Raw genomic sequence first — 26,700 nt, forward strand, 5'->3', positions numbered from 1 at the left:
ATTCAAAAACCATATTTTCCTAAATCGAGTATAAATAAAAAAAATTATGTTGTGTCCACCAAAACGGTCATATGGGGAGGATGAAATAAGTCGAGTTTCTTTCATCCCTTCTCCTAAATCATGTAACCAATGATATTAAAAATCAGGTCGTGAAAACTTAGGTTTAGTTTAGAGTTTATTGCAACCTATTGGAGATCAAGTCTTGAAGATTGGGGGCATTGCATCATTGTGGAGTTCACATTGGTGCTCTCCATAGATCGTCTCCATATTCTCTTCTAAATTGTAATGTTTATCATAGATATGAGGACTAATTTATCTCTTACTGGGATTATCTTTGCCTATTCACTTTGATATATTCATTGAGATTCATATTTCTATATTTCCTTTTGTATTCAATGATTTGTATGACTTATTCATTTCCTTAACTTAGCTTATCATCTAGAGCATAATTTCGGATGTGGAATGTGTTGTTAGACATCAAATGTTTTAATTTGAACTAGAATAATTCTTGGAATGGGTCTAATTTCTAAATAGAGTTAGATTGATTAGCCAAAGGTAAAGTCAAACTTATTACAAATTGTTTTGTTCATCACTCTGGGGGATTGATGATTAAGGAAATCAATTATTAATATTCTAATTAGGACATTAATAACATTAGATAGAAACGATATTTAGGGAATCAAATTCTAGATAGGTTTAGAGAGTTGAATAATTAGGGTGCTCACATGTGATAAGGAAATCTAATCACAATATTATTTATCACATCTAACCTTTATTTTAGTTTCTAATTATTTAATTGCAAAAACAGAACCATTTGTTAAAAAATGGGAGATTTTTTGTCAATTAAAAATTATTTAATAATTAAGTGTTTTTATGATAATCACATCAAGTGACACATTAAATAATACAATTTGTAATACTCCTTTAAAACCATTAGCTTATTACCATTAATTATATTCAACGGGTTAATATTGCTCAAGTATATGTACACATGATAACTCAATATTTGACTCTTTATGTGTATCTGATGCAGTGTCTGTGTCTCTCTCAACACACCCTCCACGTGGAAAACTCATGAAATGATCCATATCCATCTAAAAATGTTACGTTGACCAACCTATTAAGGAAGATGTAGGAAAAAATGCATGCATTGAATTGAAGATCTTACAAAAAGCATTAATTTCAATTTCCCATCACAGATGACACCTCTCTATATTGATATCTTTCACCTTACTCACACTGTTGCTGACAGAGTTTGTTACTAGAAATCAAAAAGCAAAAAAAGAATACCTATTCTATTTATTTATTGAATGAATGGAATTAGATTACAAAGAAATTACTATTTTATTATATAAAAAAATATAACAGACTTAAACATACTTAACTCTTAACTAACCAATCTATTTTACATATTTTAATCATGAAAATTATGCAAAGGTAAGTAATTACTAGCTCAATATAATACTAATCCAAAATACTAAAATATTTCAACATTCCCCTCAAGCTGGAGAATGAATGTTAACAACTCACAGCTTGAACAAAACATAATTGAACGGAGAAAGCTCCACGCCTTTATTAGAAGGTGTGCCACTTGACTTGCTTCTTCATACTTCACATTGACGCCTGCATTGAAATGGTAGGCCATGGTTCTCGAACTTGAGTTCTCCCAAAATATTAGTTTCAACCTCAAATGGTAAATTGTGTTTCCTTGCAAAATAAGAAAGGTTCAAGAAATGAAACAAAGGAAAAAGAAAGAGGGATGAACTTAGAACATAAGAGGAGAAAGAAGACTGAAAGAACTTTATGAGATGTTCAATGAAGAAAGAAGAAATAGAATAATTCGTAGAAGAAAATTCGTAAAATTGAAAGTAATGATATTGTTCATCAAGAATTAGCACAATAGAAAAAGATCAAATGATATTATTGCTCAAGAATACCATTTTGGTTTATTGACTAAAGAACAAGAAATATAGAATAAAGTGAAATATAAATAATATTTGTTCAAGACTAACAATGTTAAAATAATAACATATTGGTTTCTTGCCAAAGAAATATGGACAATATTTGTTCAAGAATGATCAAGAATACTCCATTGGTTTCTTGCCAAAGAATAAGAGAAATTTAGAATATGATCAAATATAAATAATATTTAACAATGCTCAAGAATACCATTTTGGTTTCTTAGTCAAAGAATAAGATGAAATAAGAAATATAAGCAATATTTGCTCACTAGTAACGAGAGAATGAAACATAAGCAAATATAATAAAACATGAGCAACTTTTGCTCAAAAAATCACAGAAACAATCGAGAGAAAGAATATTGAAAACATTGCTGACGGCTTTGGGGAATTGGATACTGATGCCTCCTCAATCAAAAGATTTTCTCCTTCCAACAGGTTTTCCAATATCAAAACTATTGAGGATCCCCCTTCTTTGCTACCCATCTGAAAGGTGAAGAAGCATGTGAAATGGAGCTGTAGGAGGGAAAGAAAGTGGAAGAAGATAAAGACACAATCATATTGCTTTCATAACATATTTGAAATTAAAGAACAAGAAAATATTATATATTTCATTGATGGAATGAATTGAATTAGATTACAGAGAAATTACTATACTATTATATGGAAAATACAATAAACTTAACCATTCTTAACTCCTAAATAACCAATCTATTTTACACATGTTTTAATCATAAAAATAAGTTTAAACTAATTACTGACCAATACAATATTAACTCAAAATACCAAAATATTTCAATATTTGTTTTATATCCTCAACCAGTGGCAATTCAAAGGAATACACGTACAAAATCAATTACATAGTAATAGGTAACAATGAGAATTCATTATAGGATAGGAAATGGCATAGAAAAAGTGAGAAAGCTCAATAACTAACAACTCTGTTACGGATCTGCTTTGGTGGAAACTAGGTCCGCGTGTCAAAGAAGATCTCTGTCATGGCATCTCCAGAGCAGCAGCAAGATGAGTTGTAGAGACATATTCGAGACATATTTCTTTGTCTCAAATTACACATCTATCAATGGCAGCTATTATAATATGTTGTCTAAATTACACATCTATCAATGGCATATTTCATCAAAATATTTTGTCTAAAAGTACTAGACAGTTATTTATAATTAAAACCGAAAAAACAAATGTGATAGATGCAGATTGAACAGTCCATACTCACAAACACGGGAAATATTGAGACCCTCTTGAATATGGGGATTTTGTTCTTTCATTCTCATTAAGCAAAAGGATTATGCTAGACATACTCCATCATAGTCATAGTACCTTCTAAACTTAAGACCAGTGGTATTTGCTACTTTGTGCATATGAGTGCGCATGCATGTCTATACTTGTGTGAGTGAGAGAGACATAATACAGGAGACATATTACACATAATATTCAGTTGTCATTCAGAGTTTTATCTGCTTCATCCACAAGGACCATTTAACAGCTTCTAAAAATTGATCATTTCGTCTCATTGCAGTGATTAGATTAGTGTAGGTTATCTTATCTGGTTCTACTCCATTTTCTCTCATTTCCTTGATCAATCCGACAGCACCTTCAACCATTCCTGCAATTCCATATGCCTTGATCAATGTGTTATAACTGTACAAATCAGGTCTAAGTCCACATTCTTTCAATTCTGTAAGCACGTCAGCGACTTCGGCAATCCATCTTTGTTCTCCATAGATATTGATCATGGTGTTGTATGTATAGTGGTCAGAGGCACAATTTGATTCCTTCATCTTTTGCAATACAGATCTAAAGGCCTCCATTTGATTGTCTTTCCCATAAGCATTCAGCATTGAATTGTAGGCTTCAAGGGAAACTGAAAATCCATCAAATTGCATCTTCCGAACCATTGATGACATGTTTTTGAAGTATTTATGTTTCCCATATGCAGCTATGATAGTATTATAAGAGATCACATCAACCAGGCCTTGTTTCTTAGCCATGACGAACAACTTCCTGACCTTCTTGAAGAGTCTGGCTTTCCCAAAGACATGGAGCATGACATTACAGGTAATCGTGTTAGGTACAAACCCATGCTCGAGCATCTCGTCATAAAGCCTGGAAAGCTCATCGACTGGCAGAGCATGGGCACAGCAGTTTATGGCACAATTATATAGTTCCTGGTCCCAGTTCAGTCTGTCTTTTGATATTTTGTAGTACAGATCAGCTAATTTATTAACCATATTACATCTTTGATAAATACGCAACATATCAAGTAACAGAAATTTATCTGGAACAATATCCGGCCGCTTGTCAATTGCTTCCAAAACAGAGCAAGCATCTTTCAAAGATCCAGCTTTGACATACATCCTTACAACAATGCTATAGGCAATCATATCCAAGGAAATTCCTGAAGATTTCAACTTCAGATACAACATCTCTGCTTCATTGAAGAGCCCCATGATGCTGTAAATGTCAATCATGGTGCATACAATGTGCACATTTGGCTTGTGATCATTTTTCGGCATCTGACAATATATCTTAACAGCATCATCCAGCAAACCTTCCTCTTTACACGAGCAAATCAAAAGATGATACAAGTGATCTTCATAACGCAGATCGTGCCATTTCTTGACATGCAACACTTTCATGGCATCATCCACCAACTGATGTTTTACATAAGCCAAGACTAGAGTGGAGCAAGAATTCGGGTTGACAAGAATGTGCTGATAAAATTCCCCTTGAAGCAAAATTGGCACTCTATCAACCTTTCCAGCACTCTCATAAGCGTGCAAAAGAATACCAAGCATGGAAGAATACTGGCAGCCAATCTCTTGCATATCCTCAAGACTTCCAATAGCACCCTCTTCATCTCCATGTTTGGCCTGCAATTTTATCAGTGTAAACAAGTTAGACGAATTCGGCTTGTACCCCAGCCGTTTCAATTCTTTATAGTACCGCCTCACTTCTTCATAATTACCAGTTCTTCCCCAGCCTTCAATCATAGACCGATAAGTGGTTTCATCAGGTTCCAACCCAAGATTCCTCATATTGATAAAAACACTTTGAGCAGCATCCATATTGGACGCTTTCCCATAACCAGTTATCATAGTATTATAAGCAACAATATTGTTACCAAACCCTGCTTTTTTCATCGAAACCAACACTTTCTCAGCATCCACCAATTTCCCTTGTTGGCTATAAGCATTCAACATCACCAACCAATTCTCCAAATTAGGAACCACTTCATCTTTTCTCATCAAATCAATGACCCCTTCAGCTTTCTCATACAACCCTAAACGGGTATAAATAGTCACCATAGCTGAATATGCAGACTCACACATTATCCCAAATTCCCTCATTTGTGAAAATGCAAACTCTGCCTCTTCAACATTCCAACCCTTCCTGTAAAGCCCCATTAACATACCAAACGTCGCGACGTTAGGTTCAACTTCACAATCCAACATCATTCTAAACCATTTTGCCCCTAATCGCACAAAATTCCCTTTACAACATGCGAATATAACTGTGTTGAAAACTTGAAACCCCAATTCAGAGCCGAATTTGGTCTTCATTTCCCAAATCAATTTCTCTACAACTTCCCATTCTTGTTTCCTGCTCAACGCACGAACGACGACGTTGTAAGCACCGGCGTTGCGTTCCACTTTCCCCATTCTCCTCATCCATTCGAAAAACGACATCGTTTTGTCTTCATTGTTGGTTCTCTCATCGAGTCGTTTCAAGATTGCGTTACAATGCTCAACGCTCAGTTCAACCCCAAGGGAAGTGTAATCCACGTCGACATCACCACCGTCCACGTGTACAAGGAACTTATCTGCATCTAGTGGAGCAATGTTTTTCTTCTTTGTGTAACGGAATTTCGAAAATTCGCTCTTCGGGCTCCGAACCTGAGGCTTGGAGTTGAGATTCTCCGCGACCGAACACTGGAACTTAATGTGCTTTGTTTTGCGCAGAGATTTGAAGGTACAGGAAATAGAAGGAATTGGAATCTTGGAATCGAAAGTATCGAGGGAAATGGAAAATCTTAGCGAGGCCATTAATTTTGCTGCTGTTGTAACTGGTGGTGCTTGAAGTACTTCATTTTACGATAATCTCATCCTACAATCATCTTTTTCGTGGATGGGTTGTGTTGTATTTTTTTCATATCGAAAACAAAAATACCTGCAATCAACCTTTTTGGGCAGCTTAAAAACCTCGTTCGGCCCAAAACAAAACAATTTTGAATTATGATTGGATTTGTTGAGATTGGACACTTTCTTGGTTTCCATAGGCATCCTCGCACCGAAAGAAGCAATTTTGTCCAAGCCGGGAATACTCACAGACAAGTGAAGCTAACTCTCACAGTGGACATTTTCATTAGGTACTATTTTCATTAATTTGACAATAATATTACCTATATTCTATATTCTGATTCATATCCTTCATCGGTGATGTAATATCCCAAACTTCAACTATCGGCTTATATATATAATTCTATACATATAAGTGTTTATTATTCTCTTAAATAATAGGGAGCTATGTGAAATCCTTTGTCCATTATAAAGGATTACTCGAGTAAGAAGTCGACTTACTTGAGTTATAGATTGGTAGTGAGAGGAGTTAGGAAATGAGTTGTGTATCATGGAATTTCATTAGGAAAAGTTCATGATTTAGTTTCTAACATAAATTAGAGTTATATCATGAGATTATGATAGAGAAATAAGTACATCAAAAACTCATTAGAAAGTTTCACACAGTAGGGATCTACCTGTTATTAGGGATGGCAAAAACACCCGTACCCGCAGGTACCCGTGGGTAAAACCCGTACGGGCACGGGTACGGGTCACAAACGGGTACCCGCGGGTATTATAAATGAGTTTTTAAAAATACCCGTAGTACATACGGGCAGGTACAGGTATTATGGTACCCATACCCGCGGGTACCCGTTATTTATATGATTAATATATTATATTTAATTAAAATAAAAAATATATTATTCTAACATTTATTACACTATGTATATTTTTTCCTTTTACTTTGTTTATATATTTTATTGAGTTTGGTGGTGAAACCCCCTACAAATATTATTACATGTGTAAAAATACACATGTTTTACAAAGAAAATATATATATTTTGTTAAAAAAAATGAGATAAAAAAACACACAAATGGAAACCACCAATAAATTTAGCATTTTTGCCAAATATTCAATCAAAAGGTACACATATAATTAAATTTCATCTTATTTAAAACACAATTTAAGTAAAAATTTAAAAAATTATTTATAATAGAGAAACCCGCACTGCGGGTACCCTTTCTACCCGCGGGTACCCATAAATACCCGTAAATACCCGCTCACGGGTACCCGTACGGGTACGGGCGGGTATGGGTATTACTCTTCTATTTTGAAATGGGTAGCGGGTAACTACTACCCGTGCCCGTTGCCATCCCTACCTGTTATCGGGTAAATCTATCATCATAGAACTTCAACAAAAGTGGTCTGAGAGACCCTGTGACTTGTATAAGCCTAGATTATGTTATTGGTAATAAGTTTTAGTGAACTATAAAGTTATTATCCCAATTAAAAATCCGGAGTAACAACTCAGACAATTTCCTGAAAATTGTCAATGATCTTGCTGCTAGCCTTGCCTACGAGTGCCTTTATTTGTCTCTATTTCACCTTGAGTATAACCAAACCTCTTAGAAAGTGTTATAAGAGTATGAGTTAATATTTTTGAAATACTACAATCACATTTGCAATCATCTAATCTAACTCAAGCCATTTAGAATGCAAACTCGTGTTTTAGTATTAGCAAAAATTCTCATTACTTAGAAAGTCCATAACATTTTTGTTATGATAGTTTTTTCAGTGATTCTTAAGCCTAAACTTATTCTCTTAGAACCAATGAATCCAATGGTGAAGTTATTTTTACAGATTAAGATTTTTATCCAGGGATTTAACCCATCTCAATTCAGAAGTACCTAGATTGGTCTAATTACATAGGTTTTATCTAGTCTTATTTCTTAGAGCCCAAACCATCTATCTATGAGGTATCGAAAATTATCTATACTCATATGGACAATGTTTAGCATTGTTCTAAGTTATCTTAGAATGCAAGCAAACAACATAGAGAGCTCATAAGGTACCAAATATACCTTAACTAAAGCCAAAGTACCATAACCTTGATTTCCAATTATCCAAGGGCTATTAACCTTGATTAATTTCGTGTTGGGCGTTAAAATTGTCAAGACCGGACCTTTAATCTTCCTCTTTCTCATATATAAAGACCTTAGGCTGAGTTCAGTGGTCATAACACAAAGAAATTGGTCAAACAACCACAACACCTTCTTCCTCTTTGCTTTAGGTGTGGCGTCTTGGTCTAAGGGAAAGAAGATCTTTCTTTCCTCCATTTTCTTGCATGCAAGAGTGGTTTCCACTCAATTAAGGTATGAAGATTCTGAATTTAGCCTCAGATCATGTTACTTCCTTAGTTTGGTTCCTTCATTTCCAGTTACAAAAATTCTGCTCTAAAGGTTAATGGAATTCATGGATGTTGGTTTGCTTCTTTAAGTTCTAAGCTTCCTTTCCAACCAAGAAACTTGTGTCTAACCTCAAAATTTCATCTTGCATGTAGAAAAATTTGAAATCTCTGAATCATACCTCTGTAATTATCATGAATTGAAGCCATTATGGAAGAACCACATCCTAGTAACATCAAGGAACCAATTCCATAACTTAGGTGTTGCTAGATGTTGTTATGTTCTTGTAACTTCTTAGAACTGAAAATAAAGCCCTTGTATGTGCTATTAACTAGTTTATAAATCTGTATTAGTGATGGTAATCTCATTCTAATGGTTGAAGTTTGATTTGTGAAGGCTATGAAGCCATGCAAACAGCCCCAATATACATGAGAGTTAAGGGAACTCTTGAACTTTGTTTCTTTAATAAAATGAGTTCCCAGAGTCTAAATTTAACATATGACCTATGCATATGTTCATATCTTAAATTCCTTTCTTAGTATCATTCTGTTCTAGGGATAATAATTCGAATTCCTCACTGTTTGTGAGAAAATATGAAAAAATTCCCTAGTTGGTACTCCAAACTATCCTATTTTGACCTATATGTTAGCCTATATTTCAAATTACCTTAAGGCATGCAAATTCTGAGTTTTTAAGAACCCAAATCTGTGTGGGTATTTTGTTTGATGAAGATTAAGTGTTGGTCAATAAATTTTAGGGGTCTCATGACCCAATTCTATATAGTTTTCCAATCCTGAAACCATTGTGACTAAAAACTTGGGTAAGGCCTTTAAGGCCCCGCAACTCTTAAACAATGAATTTGATTTCCAAAGTGAATCCAAAAATATCACCTATACACTTTATAGCTTTTGTGAGTACATTTCTAAGTCCATTTCATGGGATTATGAATTATTTCTACGAACCTTATTGACGATTAGAAGTCATTCTAACCTTATTGACGATTAGAAGTCATTCTCTTCGCTGAAAGCTCTAAATCGAAGTCGGTGAGTTCATAGAACCCTGAAGGTTCTTAAATTTCCTAGGATGAACTAACATATATCAAATATTTTGTTTCACCCTAGTAGTACTCATGTATGTTTCAAGTAGCAAATTCTCGAACTCATCCAAGAGCGAATCGAAACCTTTCGGGTCAATTCTGAGCCCTTGAACCCAAACTATTTGTGAGATTCTTATCGTGCCCAGTGAACACTCTAATTGTATCCAAATAAAATATTTGGATATGTTCACCTGTCTAAATCCCTATCAGGAAAAATTCTTAATATTTTTTAATAAAATTGAAATATCGAGATTTATCGTTTAACACGTAATCTGGTACTCGACACTCAAGCAAGCTACGGTAAGGAGTTAATAGGATCAGTAGAGGTACATGAATGGAGAGAAGTGCTTTCACGTATGAGCTTAGAAATGATGCCACACATAGTTGTGTATATCTAAGCTAGGCCTAAGGCAGAAATAGTCGAATACTATTTCTTTGGTCGCGAGTAATTGGGTATTGAGGCCCTTTAACTCTTAAATTGCTAATTTAAAATTGAATATAGTTTATTTGATTAGGATTTTATGCTGAATATCTAATCTTGTTTGGATTGACATGATTATTTGTTTATCTTAGGAGTTGAAATGATTGGTACGATTGAGTTTGTTTTGTTAATTCCAAGTAATGTGAAATTGATATATACTTGATATGACTATTCAATCATGATAATGGGGTCTTAATTGATATGAATAATTGAGAAAATTATATTGATGTTTAATGAGTATTCCTTAATTGGATTGATTATTGAGAATGTTGAATTATCTGTTGTATCATTATAGAACTGTCATCGTTCATTCTCGTGACATGACATATGAGTATTGTTGATGGAATGAAGTTTGAAAAGATTGTGTTTCTGAGAAGAATAGAACGAAGGGCATGAAATTTTTTTTCCTAAGTTTTTGCCAGCTAAGGACTTTTGGAAAAAAAAACACTCGATAGTATTTTTGAGAAAACTCGCAAAGCATTGTTTTGCAAAAACGTGTTAGCATGTGGTAGTAAACAGAGGATTGGTTTTCTACGTCAAAATAGAACAATTTGAGAAACCTTATTTCTAAGGTTGTTTTTCTAAAGTGTCAAATTAGTATAAATTGTGTCGACTTACCATAAAATGATTCTTTTGGTCAAACCCTTGTTTTAATAAAGTTGTCGTCTTTACTCTGAAAAGTTTCCCTTCGTTCATCTAAAAGGAATTGTTGCCATGGCTTGTGTGGATCACAAGATCCATATAACTATGTCTAATGTTGGTAGCATAGTCGATAGGAAGATACGACATTGTTGATGTTGTGTCAAGAACCCAGAGGGTACCTTGTCTGTGTGACTTGGTTGAGGGGACACTGCAGGTGGGGATGTATCTGTCAGGAATAGGGTAACTCCCTTGCACCGACGGAACTCCTCATAGTAACTGTGGTAACGTCTGACACCCTCTTGAAGGTATCATGCTCAGGATGATGCGACAGTTATCTTTGCCGACCAGTGGGTATTCCGACGCTATTGAGTGCACGATAGTTATATGTTTTTTTTGTTATCAATAGTGGATACGGTGCGGTATTCGTCCTGTTCGCTTCCTAAGAACAACATATGACTGGTCGGGCTCGACTAGTGTCAGTACCATTGTTGTTAATGTTCAGTCTAGGGGCCCCTATAGAATCATTTCTCCATGCACTCATTAGGAGACTAATACTTGTGTCAATATAGACATAATAGATATTCATACCTCATGATATTGACATTCCACATTTGATTACATCGATGTGATATTGATTATATGATAAATGCTATCTGAATTTGATATTTTATGTGTCATTTATATATCATATGTGGAAGTACTTATGCTTCTAACATTTTAGGGAGTATGTGACCTCATGGAGAATGATCGTGCCATCATCCAAGAAAGGAAAGACAATTCTTACGACTAGGTAGTGTGTTACTCTGTTGTAGGATGTAACACCTGAGTCGGTGTATTAAATTTTATCCTTGACAAGTAATAAAATTTTACAATGTTTTGGAGGATCTGTGAAGGAAATTCCACCTATTTCTATATGAAAGATATTTGGAAAAAAAATTATTTCACATTTTCAAAATGGTGTTGCTTCCGTAATATATCATTTCTTCACTTGTCTACTTATTATAATTTTGTTGAGTCATGGTGTTACAAGTGAACTAACTTCTTTACCTGCACTTCTTCATGAAAGTGCAAGAGCCCTTGATTTTTTTCCACTAGATCCTGGTTGTGATGCACTGGCTCTTGCCCTTTTGACACTATAATCGGGCGATACAACATTGCTTCTGAGAAACGACCTAGCGTTAGCATTATCACATCGTTTGTGAAGAAGATCTTCCTTCTGACCTCGATACGGTTTTGATGAAGACACCGAGATCACCAAAAAGAAGTAAAAGGAAGAATACCTTAAAGACATAGAAGATCAAGCTTCAAGATCAAATGTATTTTAAGTCTTCAATTTGTACTTCTATCCTTAATCTATTTTATATATTTAGTAAGAATGTCCTTAAGTGGAGAAACAATTTTTGAAAATGATTAGAAACTCTTAGACAGAAGAAATCAATTTTCAAAATGTTAAGTAAAAGTTACTTGACCTGAGTAATATGTTACTGGATCTTAACAACAAGTTATTTGAACTGTGTGATAGTGAGTAACAAGTTATTGAGACTGAGTAATATGTTATTTCATATTTATTGGTGCTAGTTTCTCACTTGTTCTTGTTTATTTGAAATCAGAATAAAGGAACCCTTGAAGAATGAACACTTGCATTAATTATTGTCAACATCATTAAAGTTGAAGAGAGACTACACTTATTGCATCAGATTGGGAACTCAATAATGATAAATGGGAGTGTGATTTTCGTGCAAAGTCTCCACTCACTTAATTCATCTGAATGAGGACCTCAAGCTTGATAAATGTGGGTGTAACTTTCATGCAATGCATCCAACCAAGTCTAAATGTACAATTCAAAGTCCAAATTGCTTTCTTAAACTCGTGGGGACCATGACATTCAATGATGGCCAAATTTCTCCAAAGAATTAAGGAATCCTAGACTAAAATGCATCACTTCTTCATGGAAATTCAAAGTATCTTGTATTTTATAATTTAATTACTTAGGAATTCTCATGTGAGATACTTACTTGCATTATTTCATGTTCAACATGGCTGGAAGGGATCCAATGTAACCAGCCATGTAGTAGGTTTAATCTAGTCCAAAAATAAGTCTTGATTCATGGTAGAGTCACGTGGGAACCATCATGGTTTGCCTATAAGTGTACTTCTATTTTGCTGAATGGAACTAAGTTTGTTTGAGTTAAAAATTTAGGAGTATGTCCTTGTGTGAGAGCTTTGTCTTCTCCAAACTTCTTGGCTGAACCAAAATTAAAAGTTCTTATCAAGAACCAAGTTCTTGTGGCGAACATCACCCAACTTATCAACACCTAAGTGTTGTGGCGCCTACCACCCCATTTCTTACCCATCTTATTTTATCTTACAATATCAATCCGCTGCCAAAACTCACCATCAAAATAGCCCAGAAAAAATGTGGGCAAAGTACAACACCAATAAAGATATATCATTATTAAGAACTTCTAAAAGAGGTTCACATCAGTTACCAAAGTGAGTAACGAGTTATCCAACAAAAATAACATAGATTAACCAATTACTCTAAGGAGTAACCAATTACTCAGTTGGACATAATGTTTGAGTAATCGGTTAGAGCATGCAGTAATCAGTTATAGAAAGTTATTGGACTAGATTTTCAAATCCCAATTGAACAACTTTCATCCAAAATGAATGAATTTCATTCCAATCGAGTTCTACCTTCTCATAAGGGTATGATGGCTGGTTGGAAGCCTATTTAAAGGGCATGAGACACCCATTTCGTGACACCATTCTTACACACAATTCACACAACTTTCACATACAATTTTATGCACATATGGGTATGATAACTAGATGGGTAGAGAAAATGATAACACAAAAGGACTAAAATCACATTGGGTACCTTGAATTTCATTTTAATTTGTTTTACAAGAGTGCATGAAAGCCATAAACGAAATGTGAGATCATTACAAGAACTGTTCAAGGCATATCACACGAGACAATTCAAATTTTTTCCATGATATTCAAAAAATAAAAGCCCTTGTTACTTATGGAGAGAACAACAAAATAAAAATCCTCGGTATAGATACATTTGTCATTGTCTTTAAGTTTAGAGCCTAATATGATCGCATACCAAGAATTTTAGCTGCAAAGGATTTACCAAAGGAAATGTTGAAACTAAACTATTTATAAGGAAAATAGATTATTATATTTTACTTGTTCAAATTTATGTAAATGATATTATTTTTTGTTCTAGTAATGAATTATTGTATAGTAAATTTGGTAAGATGATGAATGGACAATTTAAGATGTCCATGATGGGAAAGTTAAATTACTTTATTGGACTTCAAATAAAAAAAATCTTAGATAATATCTTTGTTAGTCAATCCAAATAGTGCAGGGATATGTTGAAACATTTTGAGATGGATGAATGCAAAGCAATTCCCACTCCGATGGGTTCTGGAATATACATCGATACTATTGAAGCAAGAAAGTGTATAGATATTTCAAAGTATCGAGGTATGATCAATTCCATTCTTTATTGTACTGTAAGTAGACCTCATATTATGTCTAATGTTTGTGTTTGTGCACATTGTCAATCGAAAGAAAGGTACAAGTGGTACTTGTCATATTTTAGGAAATGCATTTGTCTCTTGGTCTTGTAAAAAGCAAGCAAGTATTGCTTTAAGTACTTTAGGATGCATTCCTTTATAGTGTGACTATACTAGTGCTATAAACCTCACTAGGAATCTTGTGATGCATTCCCAATCCAAGCATATTGATATAAGGCATCACTTCCTTAGGGATCATGTCCCCAAAAAAGTGGCTTATGAACCTTTCTATAAAATTAATCAAGAATTAGACATTTTTGATGAAGCTAACCTATCTTAAATATATTCATATGCTTATATGTTCACTTCATTATGTTTATTGCATGCCTACTTGTGCTTCAACAAGCTTAAAGTTTCATAAAAGTTCATATTTTGGGGTATGTAATTGATTATTGCAAGTGAGTAACCGGTTAAGAGGTATCAGATGCCCAAGGGTTTCAAAAACTATGACAATAAACGATTACTCTAAGGAGTAATTAATTATTGGATGAAACAGTAAGCTAGGATAACCGATTACTCTAAAGAGTAACCAATTACTTAAAGAGGATTTTCTGAAACTGCGTATCTACACTATAAGTAACCGATTACTCTATGGTGAGTAACCGATTACTCTACACATGTATTAAAAGTGATTCTTCCATTTTCAGAATCTTCATCTTCTTCCTTCAACCCTCTAAACCGTGGTCATGCCCTCCACCTCCAAAATCTTCATTTCTTACTTGTTTTAATTGATTTTTATTGTTGATTCTTATCACATTTTAAATTCTAAACTCATTGCGACAATCTTTTTTGAGTTTAGAGTCATCAATCAAAAACTCCCAAGTTCTCAAAAACCTAGAAGTAACGTACCAATGCTTCTCAAAGGAAGCAACCAATTTCTTCTGAAGCTAATTCGTTGGATATGACAAGACTTCTTGCAACTAGTGAGCAACAAACCATGTTCACATAAAATTTTCTGCAAAGACCCATATTTGCTCCTAAGTATGATAAGCTTCGCTCTTTTGAGTCTGATTATTTCATTTTCCCCATCCTCCTTAGGCAACAAAATTTATTTGATTTATGTGAAAATCATTGTGTCTACCAACCTAAACTTGTATGGGTATTCTACTGCAACCTAACCTTAAGGAGAAATAAGTTGATTTCATCAGTCAAGAGAAAAGACATAGTCTTAAACTTGAGGACTTTTAGATCAGTGTACTATAACATACCATGTACAAGTGTCATAGTGGGTTTTTCCATTCAGTGTGATTGGGAGGAGTATAATAGAAAAGAATTCTACTTCTCTATGTGTAGGTTTTCTGATAGGGAAATTGAAATGCGTAAGCAAAGGGATTTAGGTCAAACTATTAAGAGTAGATACATCCTTTCTTTCGGGAATCTCAATATAGAAGATTGTTTGCTTCATTACCTTCTAAGTTATGTTATAGTTCCAAAATATTCAAATCATTCACAAATTAGCAATATGGAACTACAACGGATGTATGCTCTTAAGCATAACATTTCGATAAACTAGGCTTTGATGGTAATATGACAAATATGGTCTTATAGAGATACTCAGATCCCCTTACCTTATCCTATAACAATCACTACCATACATGAGCATTTTGGTGTTTCCACTACTGGGAACTTTAAGATCGAACTAGATACTAAGGATAACAAGATTGATGTGGATATGATCCATAGGATGGGATTCTTTAGAGATCCAAATGATCTACTTTACAAGCATCAAAGTGATCAACATGCCGCTCCTACGGAAAATCATTCTACTAAACCTCTTGCACCTCAACCCTCTATATTCCATGTCGAGTCATCCTCATCTACTACCATGCCTACCAATTAGATGATCATGTATGACTTATTCTTGCTTCGAGATTACATCACTAAAAGGATGGATGCTCTTGATGCTAAGAATCAACAAGTCAAGTTTAGCTTAGAAGATTATCAAACTGATTGGACTACATGGATCTTGACGACGATATTGACGAGCCAAAGTCTTATGGTTGTCGTTTAGAACTTATTGCTAGTTGCTTTTGATGTTGTCAGTCATTGAACTTGTTGAATTTTATTGGCTTGTAATTGTTTCTCTTTCATTTACTTTAATTTTTGTATGCTTCACTTGACTATGTCATATATCATTTACATCATATGGTTCATAGAAAAAAATTTGACCTTGGCTTAAACATAAGTCATTTTCTTATCTTGTACCCTTTTACTATATATATAAGTATATTATGCTGGAAACTTGACTTTTACTTCTTTTTGATGAAGTCGGAGGGAGGAGAGAAGTTGGAGTTGTGGTTTCTATTTAAAAATTTCAGGGCACATACTTAAAAACAAGGGGGGAACATACAAGATAGGAGCATCTGAAGGATTTAAATCTCTCCCATCACTAAGATAAAGCTTAATTTTCAACTTGAGAGAAAATATAGATTGCAAATTTAGCCTTCATGAATTTGGATGACAAGAAAAAATTGTTCATAAACTTCTCCTCCAATTAGTCCTTACTTACGATGGTGGTCTAATAACTTCTCCTTAGCTTTCCCAATCTAGGAGAACAAAAACACCCTCATAAACAATGAATATTCTTCTTCCTTTGAGACTCTAAACGTCTCACAAATCTCATTGAAGTTAACCAAGTAAGAATATGGATTTCATGGTCTAGTCTAGCAAATGAGTTGACATACAGTAATTGAAGAAGCCTTGTATCTTGTTTGGCATTTTTTGTATCCTTGGAACTTATTCTTGTAGATGATGAGGTGGAAATAAGAAACGATGAATTGTCTTTGTGTGCTTTATGTTTGGTTAGTTGATTCCTTCTTCTTGCTAGAACAACAATCAAAATTACCACTCACACAAACTAGACACTCAAGAGAAAGAAAAGTAAAACTAATCAAATTTATGTGCAAATTAAAATATTTATGTTAGCTTAAGAGACAAAAAGTTGTCGCAAACCTTAATATCTAAACGCCATTTTGATAATGGTGCCACTTTGATAACCAACAAATTAGCCAATAAAATATTGAAGCGGGTTGTCATAAATAAGTATAAAGAGTTATCGTATACATAAGGAATATGTGATTCGACAAAATTATGGTCTTATGCTAAGATTTTTGTCAAAAAGGTTTTGATTTTGAAACTAAATACTTGAAACCAATATCATTAGAGTCCTAATGAGAAGATCAACAAGTTATTTCTCTAACCATCAATTCCTAGAGTGCTTAACTAAGTGAATTGTAATAGGCTTAGATGTTATCTTAACTAATCAGTCTAACTATTTTCCTACAAAATAGATCCATTAGATGATTTATTCTAGTTCAAACTCAAGCATGTTATTTTCACCAACACATTCAACATCTAAAATAATGCTTTTGGTGAATAAACTAAAACAAACATTATGAACAAGAATAAACCATAAAGGTCATCGCAAAAACATGAGTAAATTGAAATGAATCAAAATCGATACTTCAAAGTGAGTAATTACCTAATCCTAACAAGAGAGGAGTTAGTTACTTTTCGATGATAATCAACACAAAGGAGAATATAAGATAAAGATCATGTACAGAAGATCACCAAGGTGAGCTTCAGAAGATTGGAATGCCTGAAATCTTCAAGTCTCCCTCTCCAATGGGTTGCAAAAGATCTAAAGTTGCATAACTTTTCATATTTTGGCTTGCTAACAATCCTAACACTTTGTCTAATTCTCACTCAATGAGTGGTTGCTTGCTCTATGAGAGCTATTTTTCATATTTCATTGACTCATACGATAATATTTAAGTTCTACATATTAGAAATGTCATATTTATGTTCCCGATCCAATGGTTAATGAATGCAATGTCGCAATAGTTTGAACTGTTGATGGTTGTTGTCTAATTCTCGCATAGTGAGCTTCGGCTTGCTATGAGAGAGTTGCTTTGCACATTTCACTAATCCAACATTTCATATTGAGTTCTCATATGTTAGGAACCTCATATGTAAAACTTATCTTAATCCAATGGTGAATGGATGCGGAGACACAATTTTACTTGAATTGCTCAGGTTTTAGTCGTTGTTTTTCCTTCCAAAATCTATCTAAAGGTAAAATATTAACTATGAGACATTGATAATTGCATGCATAAACAAATTATAGTGAAACCGAGTCAATTAACTACAAATGTAATCAAATGGATTCCTAAAGTTCTAGAGAATCGTATCCAAAAAATGCGTAAGTATTACATGATATTCTAGCATATGTTTGAATTTCGAACCTTAAGAGAGTTAAAATCATAAGCAGAGCCCGTGAATATGTACTCATTGAGTATGTTGTTAATAGAAAAGTGTATAGGTTTTATGACATGAGCACAAAAGTGGTCATAGAGTCTAATGATGTTGACTATTATATAACGACAAATAGAAATAATGATAACAACAAAAAATAGAAATTAAACCAAAATGAAGTCAGAGAGCAAGAACTCTTAAAGAGTATGTCCCTAATTATGTGACTTATAGAGAACCTAACAAACCTCTTATAATCTTTGACAACATTGGATGTTGAATTATGGCAAATAAACATAAATGATGAGATAAATTCTGTTGAATCTAGTAAGAATTATCAATTATTAGACTTGCCCCTTGTTTACATTCCTATTGGTTTTAAATTGATTTTGAGAAGGATATTGGAACCTATGAATCAATTGATATATACAGAGCTTGCCTTGTAACATAATGTCATAAGAAAAAACAAAATGTAGATTTCTTAGATACCTTTTCATCAGTCACTGGAATATCATCTATTAGGATATTGATTTTTCTTGTTACTTTATATGATTTAGTAGTACTCCAAATGGATGTTAAATCTATTTTTTAATGGTGTATTGGAAGAAGAAATCTACATGGAGCAACATGAAGGGTATGTAATTCAGGGACAAGAAAACAAGGTTCGTAAGTTAGGAAAATCTTTGCATGGTCTAATAGCATAAATGCATATGAGATTGAAGACTATTCATATCATGGTTTTGATGAAGACAAGATATAAGACGACATAATGTGATACACAAAGGACTCAACATGAAACTCAAGACTACTTAAGTTTATATCTAAGTTTAAATTTACTTTTTAAATACTTTAGGTCAACGATCTAATAATGGTAGAGTCTAGTAGATTTCAAGCAACTGATATATTTGATAATAATTAGGATCATTAAATATCATTATAGAGATTGTCATTGGCTTAAATTTCTGAATTTTACGTCAAATAATCGATTAGTAATCCATTATGGAGAAATTGCAATTTTCCTAACACTACTTTGAGCTGTAATTAGTCAATTATTTTGTTTCATTAATCGATTTACAGGTTTTAACAAACCAATAACCCATTACGACTAAGCCATAATTGATTTTGGTGCATAAAACCAAGATTATAAAATTCTTATTTGATATCTCATGATTCAACAATAATTCATAATTAAGAATGGTTAGTTTTCAAAAAAAAAAATTCATTTCAAGTGCTACATCTCTTACATCAAGAAAAAACTAGTTCGAATCTTTGAGGAAAAAAAAGGTTGAATCATATTCATTCTTCTCCTCATCTTGTCTAGTCTCCATGTTCTATTCGATCTTGGTTTTATCAATATATTAGAGAAAATAATGAAATATGGGTAAAGAATCTTTGTAATTTTCTTGTTTAGTTTGATTGTATTTCATTTTGATCCATTGTACATGGTTTTTTGGATAATTGTTATTTTGGTTCTAATACTTTTGTTATCTGTAAAGTAATAGCATCATATGTTTTCTATTTTAAATTATTGGCTATGTTGTTATTACTTTCCTCTTATGTGTATATGGATCAGATTCTACACTATAACATTTGTTTTAACATCCTATACCTGATATCTCTTATATTCTCAACATAGAGAATCTTATTTTTAATTATATTAGAAGGGGGCGAAAGTATATATCTTTATATTTTTAGGTTTTAAGATACGATTATAGCTTCCACATATCAAACTTCAAGAGATTATCTTGAGGGGATCATATACATGAACAATTACTAATATCATATAAAAGTCATCCATGTTTTAAAAAATGGCCATATAGTTTGTCAACATGAAAATGGGAGATTGATAACACACCTGCATGTGAGTTTGAAGAATATGCATATCATGGTTTTGGTGAACAAAATAAGTTGCAAGATGACAACGTGCAACATACAAAGAACACGACATGAAACTAAAAATTTGTTTTGTTTATATATTAGTTTATATTCAATTTTTATATGACGTATTGATGGATAGAGTCCAATATGTTTTGTGTATCTCATACCATTGATTATAATTAGGATCTTTAAATATGATGGTAGGGATGGTAATTGATCTAAAATTCTAAGTTTAACTTCATGCAATCGATTAGTAGTCCATTAAGTAACAAATGCATTTTTTCATGAACAATTTTCAGATGTATTAAATCAATTATAATTTTCCAATAACCAATTAAGAGGTTTTAACAAACCAATAATCAATCATGGCTAAGCCTTAACCGATTTTTTGGTGCAATAAAACGTGAGTTTAAATAACTCATAATTTAGAAAGTTAAGTTTTCTCTTTTTCAGAAAATAAACTCTGTTCATGTGATATAAGGTTTTTTTTCCTTTTTCTTTTATATTATGTTTATGGTTATACAAATTTGCCTTCTATAAAAACATATCCATTTAACAAATAAAAATGTAATTTTATTTTTTACACTTTCCAAAAGTCTAATTTAAGAAATAAATATTAATTTTTTTATGCTGAAATAATAATAACAAAAATTCCTTAATATGGCTAACAACCAATAGACTTTTTTATAATTTTTTAATAGCTAATTAATTTTTTTCATTTATGTAATTAATTAAAGATTGTCATTAAAAATGAGAATATTTATACTAAAATTGAAAAGGACTTTTAACAAAAAAATCTTTGATTTTAAAAAAATATTTTTGCATTACAATTTCATTATCAATGTTTATAAAAAATTTATACCTTTTTTGGGATTAATCAAAGGATAGAGCCAAGACGTGATAATACTTATTGTCCTCGTATAATCCTTGAACGGTCGTGTTACGACGCTTCTTTTCACTCGATTAATTCATAAATTAGCAATAATAACTAAAAAATATTATAATTATTTTTAAACCTATTTAAAATGGAATGCAATGCGGATATTAGTTTCTACTGTTTCACCATTTTTAAATAGATAATTATTTTACCAACAAACTATTTTAAAACATAGAACTATATAGTATTAATTCCGTAAAGCATATAGGGATACGTCGAAGCATGATTTAATCTTGTCAGACACAGAAATAAAAAATAAACATTTTATTTTACACAATATAATTTTAAATAAATTAAGGGTATTTAAATCATGTTATTGGCAAGGGTACCACTTAATTGTGGACGGACGATATGCTAATATCTTTCTCGATCCGTAATCGACTCTAGAACCTGGATATCAAAATCCAAAGCCCAGTATGATTGGGCTAAAAGATTTTTCTACATTTATGATCATAAAATGTAGTAGCGACTCTAAGAGGTCGTGTAGCCGAAAATCAGGGTGCGATAGTCACTACTTCAACCTTATAATGTAAAATTGATTTAGTAAGAACTATTTCATGAACATAATATTAGATTATTCATATGAATTAACAACATAACATCACATCACACTCTTAACAATATATCGTCAATATTTAACAATATAACAATTATGGATTAACAATATAACATTACAATTATGATTAACATGATATTACAATTATGTTGCATTATATATAGATTTAGACAGGAATAACGGGTCCCAGTATCGCAAGTCTAGGTTCCTCATTATCCGGACTCAAACCTCAAATCTCAATTACCCATGGATCCAAAAACACAAACCTAAACCCGACCCGTTGCGGGTATTACCTGCGGATACCCATGGATATGGATCCCATTGTCATTCCTATCTCCATCTGCATGGACTTTAATATTCCTTAAACTCTAGGGGTGAAACAATATGGTTTTGTTTCCAAGTAGGAAACTTAACACTCACTTTCTAATAAACTATCCATTTTTTTTTCTCTTTTATCTCAATCGTATAATCTTTCATGTTAGCATTATCATTGTATAGCATAGATGTGATATAATATGTGCAACAATAATTAAGAGAAGATGATGAACCATCAAAATATTTAAAAAAATTGAGAAGTACATGTGTAACTTTGAAAAGTGAATGAGAACTCAAATGTCATGTATGTATGCATTGTGATGCTTAGACATTTAATAGAAAGAAAGAGTAAGTTTGGAATGTTGAATAAAGACAAAAAGTTGTACTATAAACTTACAGTAGTTTATATGCATGCAGAAACTATCATAAACTTAATAATGTCAAGATCTAGAACTTCGCGAGTTTTACAAAGATAAGTAAGAGGAAGCGTATAGTTCTCATGGACTTGATTTGATGCAGAAGTCTTGCATATATATGAGCATAATCTTTGTATGATTTTGATCACTCCATATCCAAAGAATGTTGGTTTATCCATCTTGACCCATTTCTTAGTAGCACATTTTAGTGGTAGATATAATACATTTCTTGGTTGGGTAGAGTCGGGATCACATTCATCATTTATAGGGCATGATAAGATACTTCCATCATACACCTTCCTTCATGGAAAATGACTTTCCATATGGTTAAGCCATTTCACATAATCGTTCATGTAAGATGACTTTACAACTAGTCATCTCACTTTACATAATATATAGTTGATTCCATTTATTAGTCAAATAGAAATAATATCATAACAAAATGATGTTTCTTCCATAAGTCATTCAACCTGATTTAACTATTAAATCCTTATATTAGACATAATTCTTACATTCTTCCACTTGCCTAATTTAATAATACATTTATGGTTTTATAAGAAAACATAATGCGCATATAGATATAATGTTAAATCTTCATTATAATGACTATATCATAACATCATGACTAAGTAGAAAGTTTATACGGGTCATGGCGGTTGTACATAACTATTTTCGACATAGTCCCTTCCATGTACTACACTACTAACATTTAGCCTTAACATGACACATAATGAAGATTATGGTCCAATTTTAATGTCTTTAATAAGACTTTTATTCTTGTTGTCGTTATCTAATTCAATAATGTATACCATTTAGAAACAGGAAATGTTAGAAAAAACTTTCATAATTGAGCTCAAAGTTTCAAACAATCCAAAATAATCATAATATATTCTCATTAATGACGTTCAGTAATGCCCATTCTTTCATCATGCTCATGAAATGTCTAGGGCGACAATCCTTTCTTAGTGGATATGACCATAATATTTATGCTAACATATCTTCTATTGTCAATCTTTGTTTATGAACTTCTTTAATAACAAGATACTTCAATTCATAAGTTTAGCATCCTTAGAGTCTTTGTCGTTCACTACTGCATAACTATTATGATAATTTTTCAGCAGCTTGACAATAATATCGACATAATTCAAACCCTAAAATAAAGTCATGCAGTCAATTATCCTGAATTGTAGCCTCAAAACTTGCTACAAGTTTAGCTTTCTAATCACCCCAAGGTGGTGATACATTCCTTATGTAAGCATGTGTCCACAAGCTACAAGTCAACTATGCACAGAGTACGGCACTGCCAAAGCCGAATGACATAGGAAAAGCAGCCCCCAATAGGCTAAAATGGTCGGCAATGCCAATAGTATCCTTTAGAGTCATGTCACCCACCTTAATCACTATAAATAGGGGTCTCCCCCAACATGAAGTAAATTCATTCATCTCTATGAACTTAGAACTCATCATTTATCATTATTATTCTCCACTTACCTTTTATATCTCATTTATTGCTCCTGAGTATTATCTCTCCAGTCTTACTAACTTGATTGTCAGATAACCTTTTCAAGTACCTCCACCGGTAGATCCAAGTATACTTCTGTCCAGAACTAGAAGACCTCTTACTCGGCCTCCAGTCCGACCACATCATTCATCTACAAAAGAACATTGGCGTCGTCTGTGGCTTACCTACACCATGGTGACCACCCAAAATCAAGCAAACCCCACCTGTCATATAGAACCAACACCCATAAGCATGCCTCCTAACCACCATACACCCTTCATCAATCCACCCTCCCATGTACAACCCACACAACAAGCGAGCTGAAGCCACCACACTACTCTAGAACAACCTCTGCCCAACACCCAACAACTCCTACAAATCATGGAGCGACAGGAAATAATAATCCAACAACAAGCCGATTTGTTGGAAGAACTCCACAAATCCAGACAGAAATCAAGTTACTGACCCTCACGGCTAGTCACTCAAGCATGTATCATCGAATCTGCCGGTGAATCCCATCCAATCCACAAACCAACCATGTACACCAAGACTAAAAACCATTCTCACATCTTCAACCATAACATCTGCAGGGCTAAGCACCCATTCACTAACGAAATAATGTCCTAACCTCTTCCAAAACATTTGACCCGCCCGTCCAACATTGACCAATATGATGACAACTAAGATTCTCAAGATCACCTCGATGCTTTCAAGGCCTCTATGCTCATCCTCAGTGCAACAGACCCCATCATGTCCTGAGCCTTCCCACTCACCTTGAAACGCATTGCAATCTAATGGTTCACTTGGTTAGAGCCGAACAACATCAATCAATGGTCCACCTTGGCCAACACTTTTAATGTCTGCTTTACATCCAGCAAGGATCAACCAACATCGTCCTACACTCTATCCGGAATACGGCAAGGTCCACACATGTCTATCCATGTATACCTAGACAGGTTCAATACTAAAGTGATGAAGGTCCAAATGTTAAGTCCTCAGGTGGCCATACACGTGCTCGTCATGGCTCTCAAAGATGGCCAAATACACGGATCTCACTATGGAAGACCATCGCTCCAAGGCCCAACGATTAATCAACTTGGAAGAAACTCACAATACCCGGTCACTTAACCAGCACCATATACACAACCCCTCATGGGAAACGAAACGCCCAAAATTCCACGACCACCTAAGTGATGACTTCCCCAAAATACCCATCAAACCCAAATACGCAACCTACACCCCCTAAATGCTAGCCACTCCAAAATTTCACAAGAAGACATGGTCGTCCACCTTGTTAAACTCCCCAAACCCAATCCAAACAACAAGGTGGGGCCACAAGATCGATCAAAGTATTGTGAATACCACAGCACATTTGGTCACATGATAGACGACTACACCCAGTTACAAGACACAATTGAAGACCTGATATAGGTCGGCCACCTGCAACGCTTTATTGCGGGAGTAGCATAACAACGACAGTCACTCCCATCTCGTCGACCCAATCCTCTGAAGAGATGTTCCCCACCAGGATACCAACATGGCCATCCTCCAAACAAAGGTTGGACATATAGATATCGGTCGAACAACAACAGGCAGAGAAGCCTGACCGATATTAACACCATTTTTGGAGAATTTACCATATACAACACATCCAAGTCAGCCCAAAAACAATATGTGTAGGAGGTTATGCAGACGACCGCCAAGAACACTCAAGTCAACAGACATGCTCCTCCCATCTTCTTTGATGATCATAATTATGAGGATGTTGTCCAGGAGCATGATGATCCCTTGGTCATCACAACCAAGTTCAATAACAAGAAGGTTGACAAACTTTTCACTGACTAAGGGAGTTCAGCAGACATCATGTTCCAAGATTTGTTTGAGAAGATAGAGCTGAGAAACCGTGACCTACTACTTTACGATGGACAGTTTGTAGGTTTCACCGACCAAAGTATCACTCCATGGGGTTACATGAATGTTTGGTTAACCATCACCGACTAAACACTTAGCAGAATAATCCAGGCAAAATTCCTTGTTATAAATTGCCACTCAACATACAACGCAATTTTGTGTCGTCTAATGCTCAACCATCTTAAAGAAAATCAAGCAAACCCCACCTGTCATATAGAACCAACACCCATAAGCATGCCTCCTAACCACCATACACCCTTCATCAATCCACCCTCCCATGTACAACCCACACAACAAGCGAGCTGAAGCCACCACACTACTCTAGAACAACCTCTGCCCAACACCCAACAACTCCTACAAATCATGGAGCGACAGGAAATAATAATCCAACAACAAGCCGATTTGTTGGAAGAACTCCACAAATCCAGACAGAAATCAAGTTACTGACCCTCACGGCTAGTCACTCAAGCATGTATCATCGAATCTGCCGGTGAATCCCATCCAATCCACAAACCAACCATGTACACCAAGACTAAAAACCATTCTCACATCTTCAACCATAACATCTGCAGGGCTAAGCACCCATTCACTAACGAAATAATGTCCTAACCTCTTCCAAAACATTTGACCCGCCCGTCCAACATTGACCAATATGATGACAACTAAGATTCTCAAGATCACCTCGA

At 34.0% G+C, this 26,700-nt stretch overlaps 1 protein-coding gene across 1 annotated transcript; it reads right to left on the reverse strand.

Moving 5' to 3' along the window:
- On the reverse strand, positions 3,196-6,129 carry LOC109347558 (pentatricopeptide repeat-containing protein At4g30825, chloroplastic). Its single transcript, XM_019587475.1, has one exon. The coding sequence runs from the start codon at positions 6,017-6,019 to the stop codon at positions 3,419-3,421; it is 2,601 nt and encodes an 866-aa protein (XP_019443020.1). The 5' UTR covers positions 6,020-6,129; the 3' UTR covers positions 3,196-3,418.

This window comes from Lupinus angustifolius, chromosome LG05, assembly GCF_001865875.1.
Source record: "Lupinus angustifolius cultivar Tanjil chromosome LG05, LupAngTanjil_v1.0, whole genome shotgun sequence".
Classification (NCBI taxonomy): Eukaryota; Viridiplantae; Streptophyta; class Magnoliopsida; order Fabales; family Fabaceae; genus Lupinus; species Lupinus angustifolius.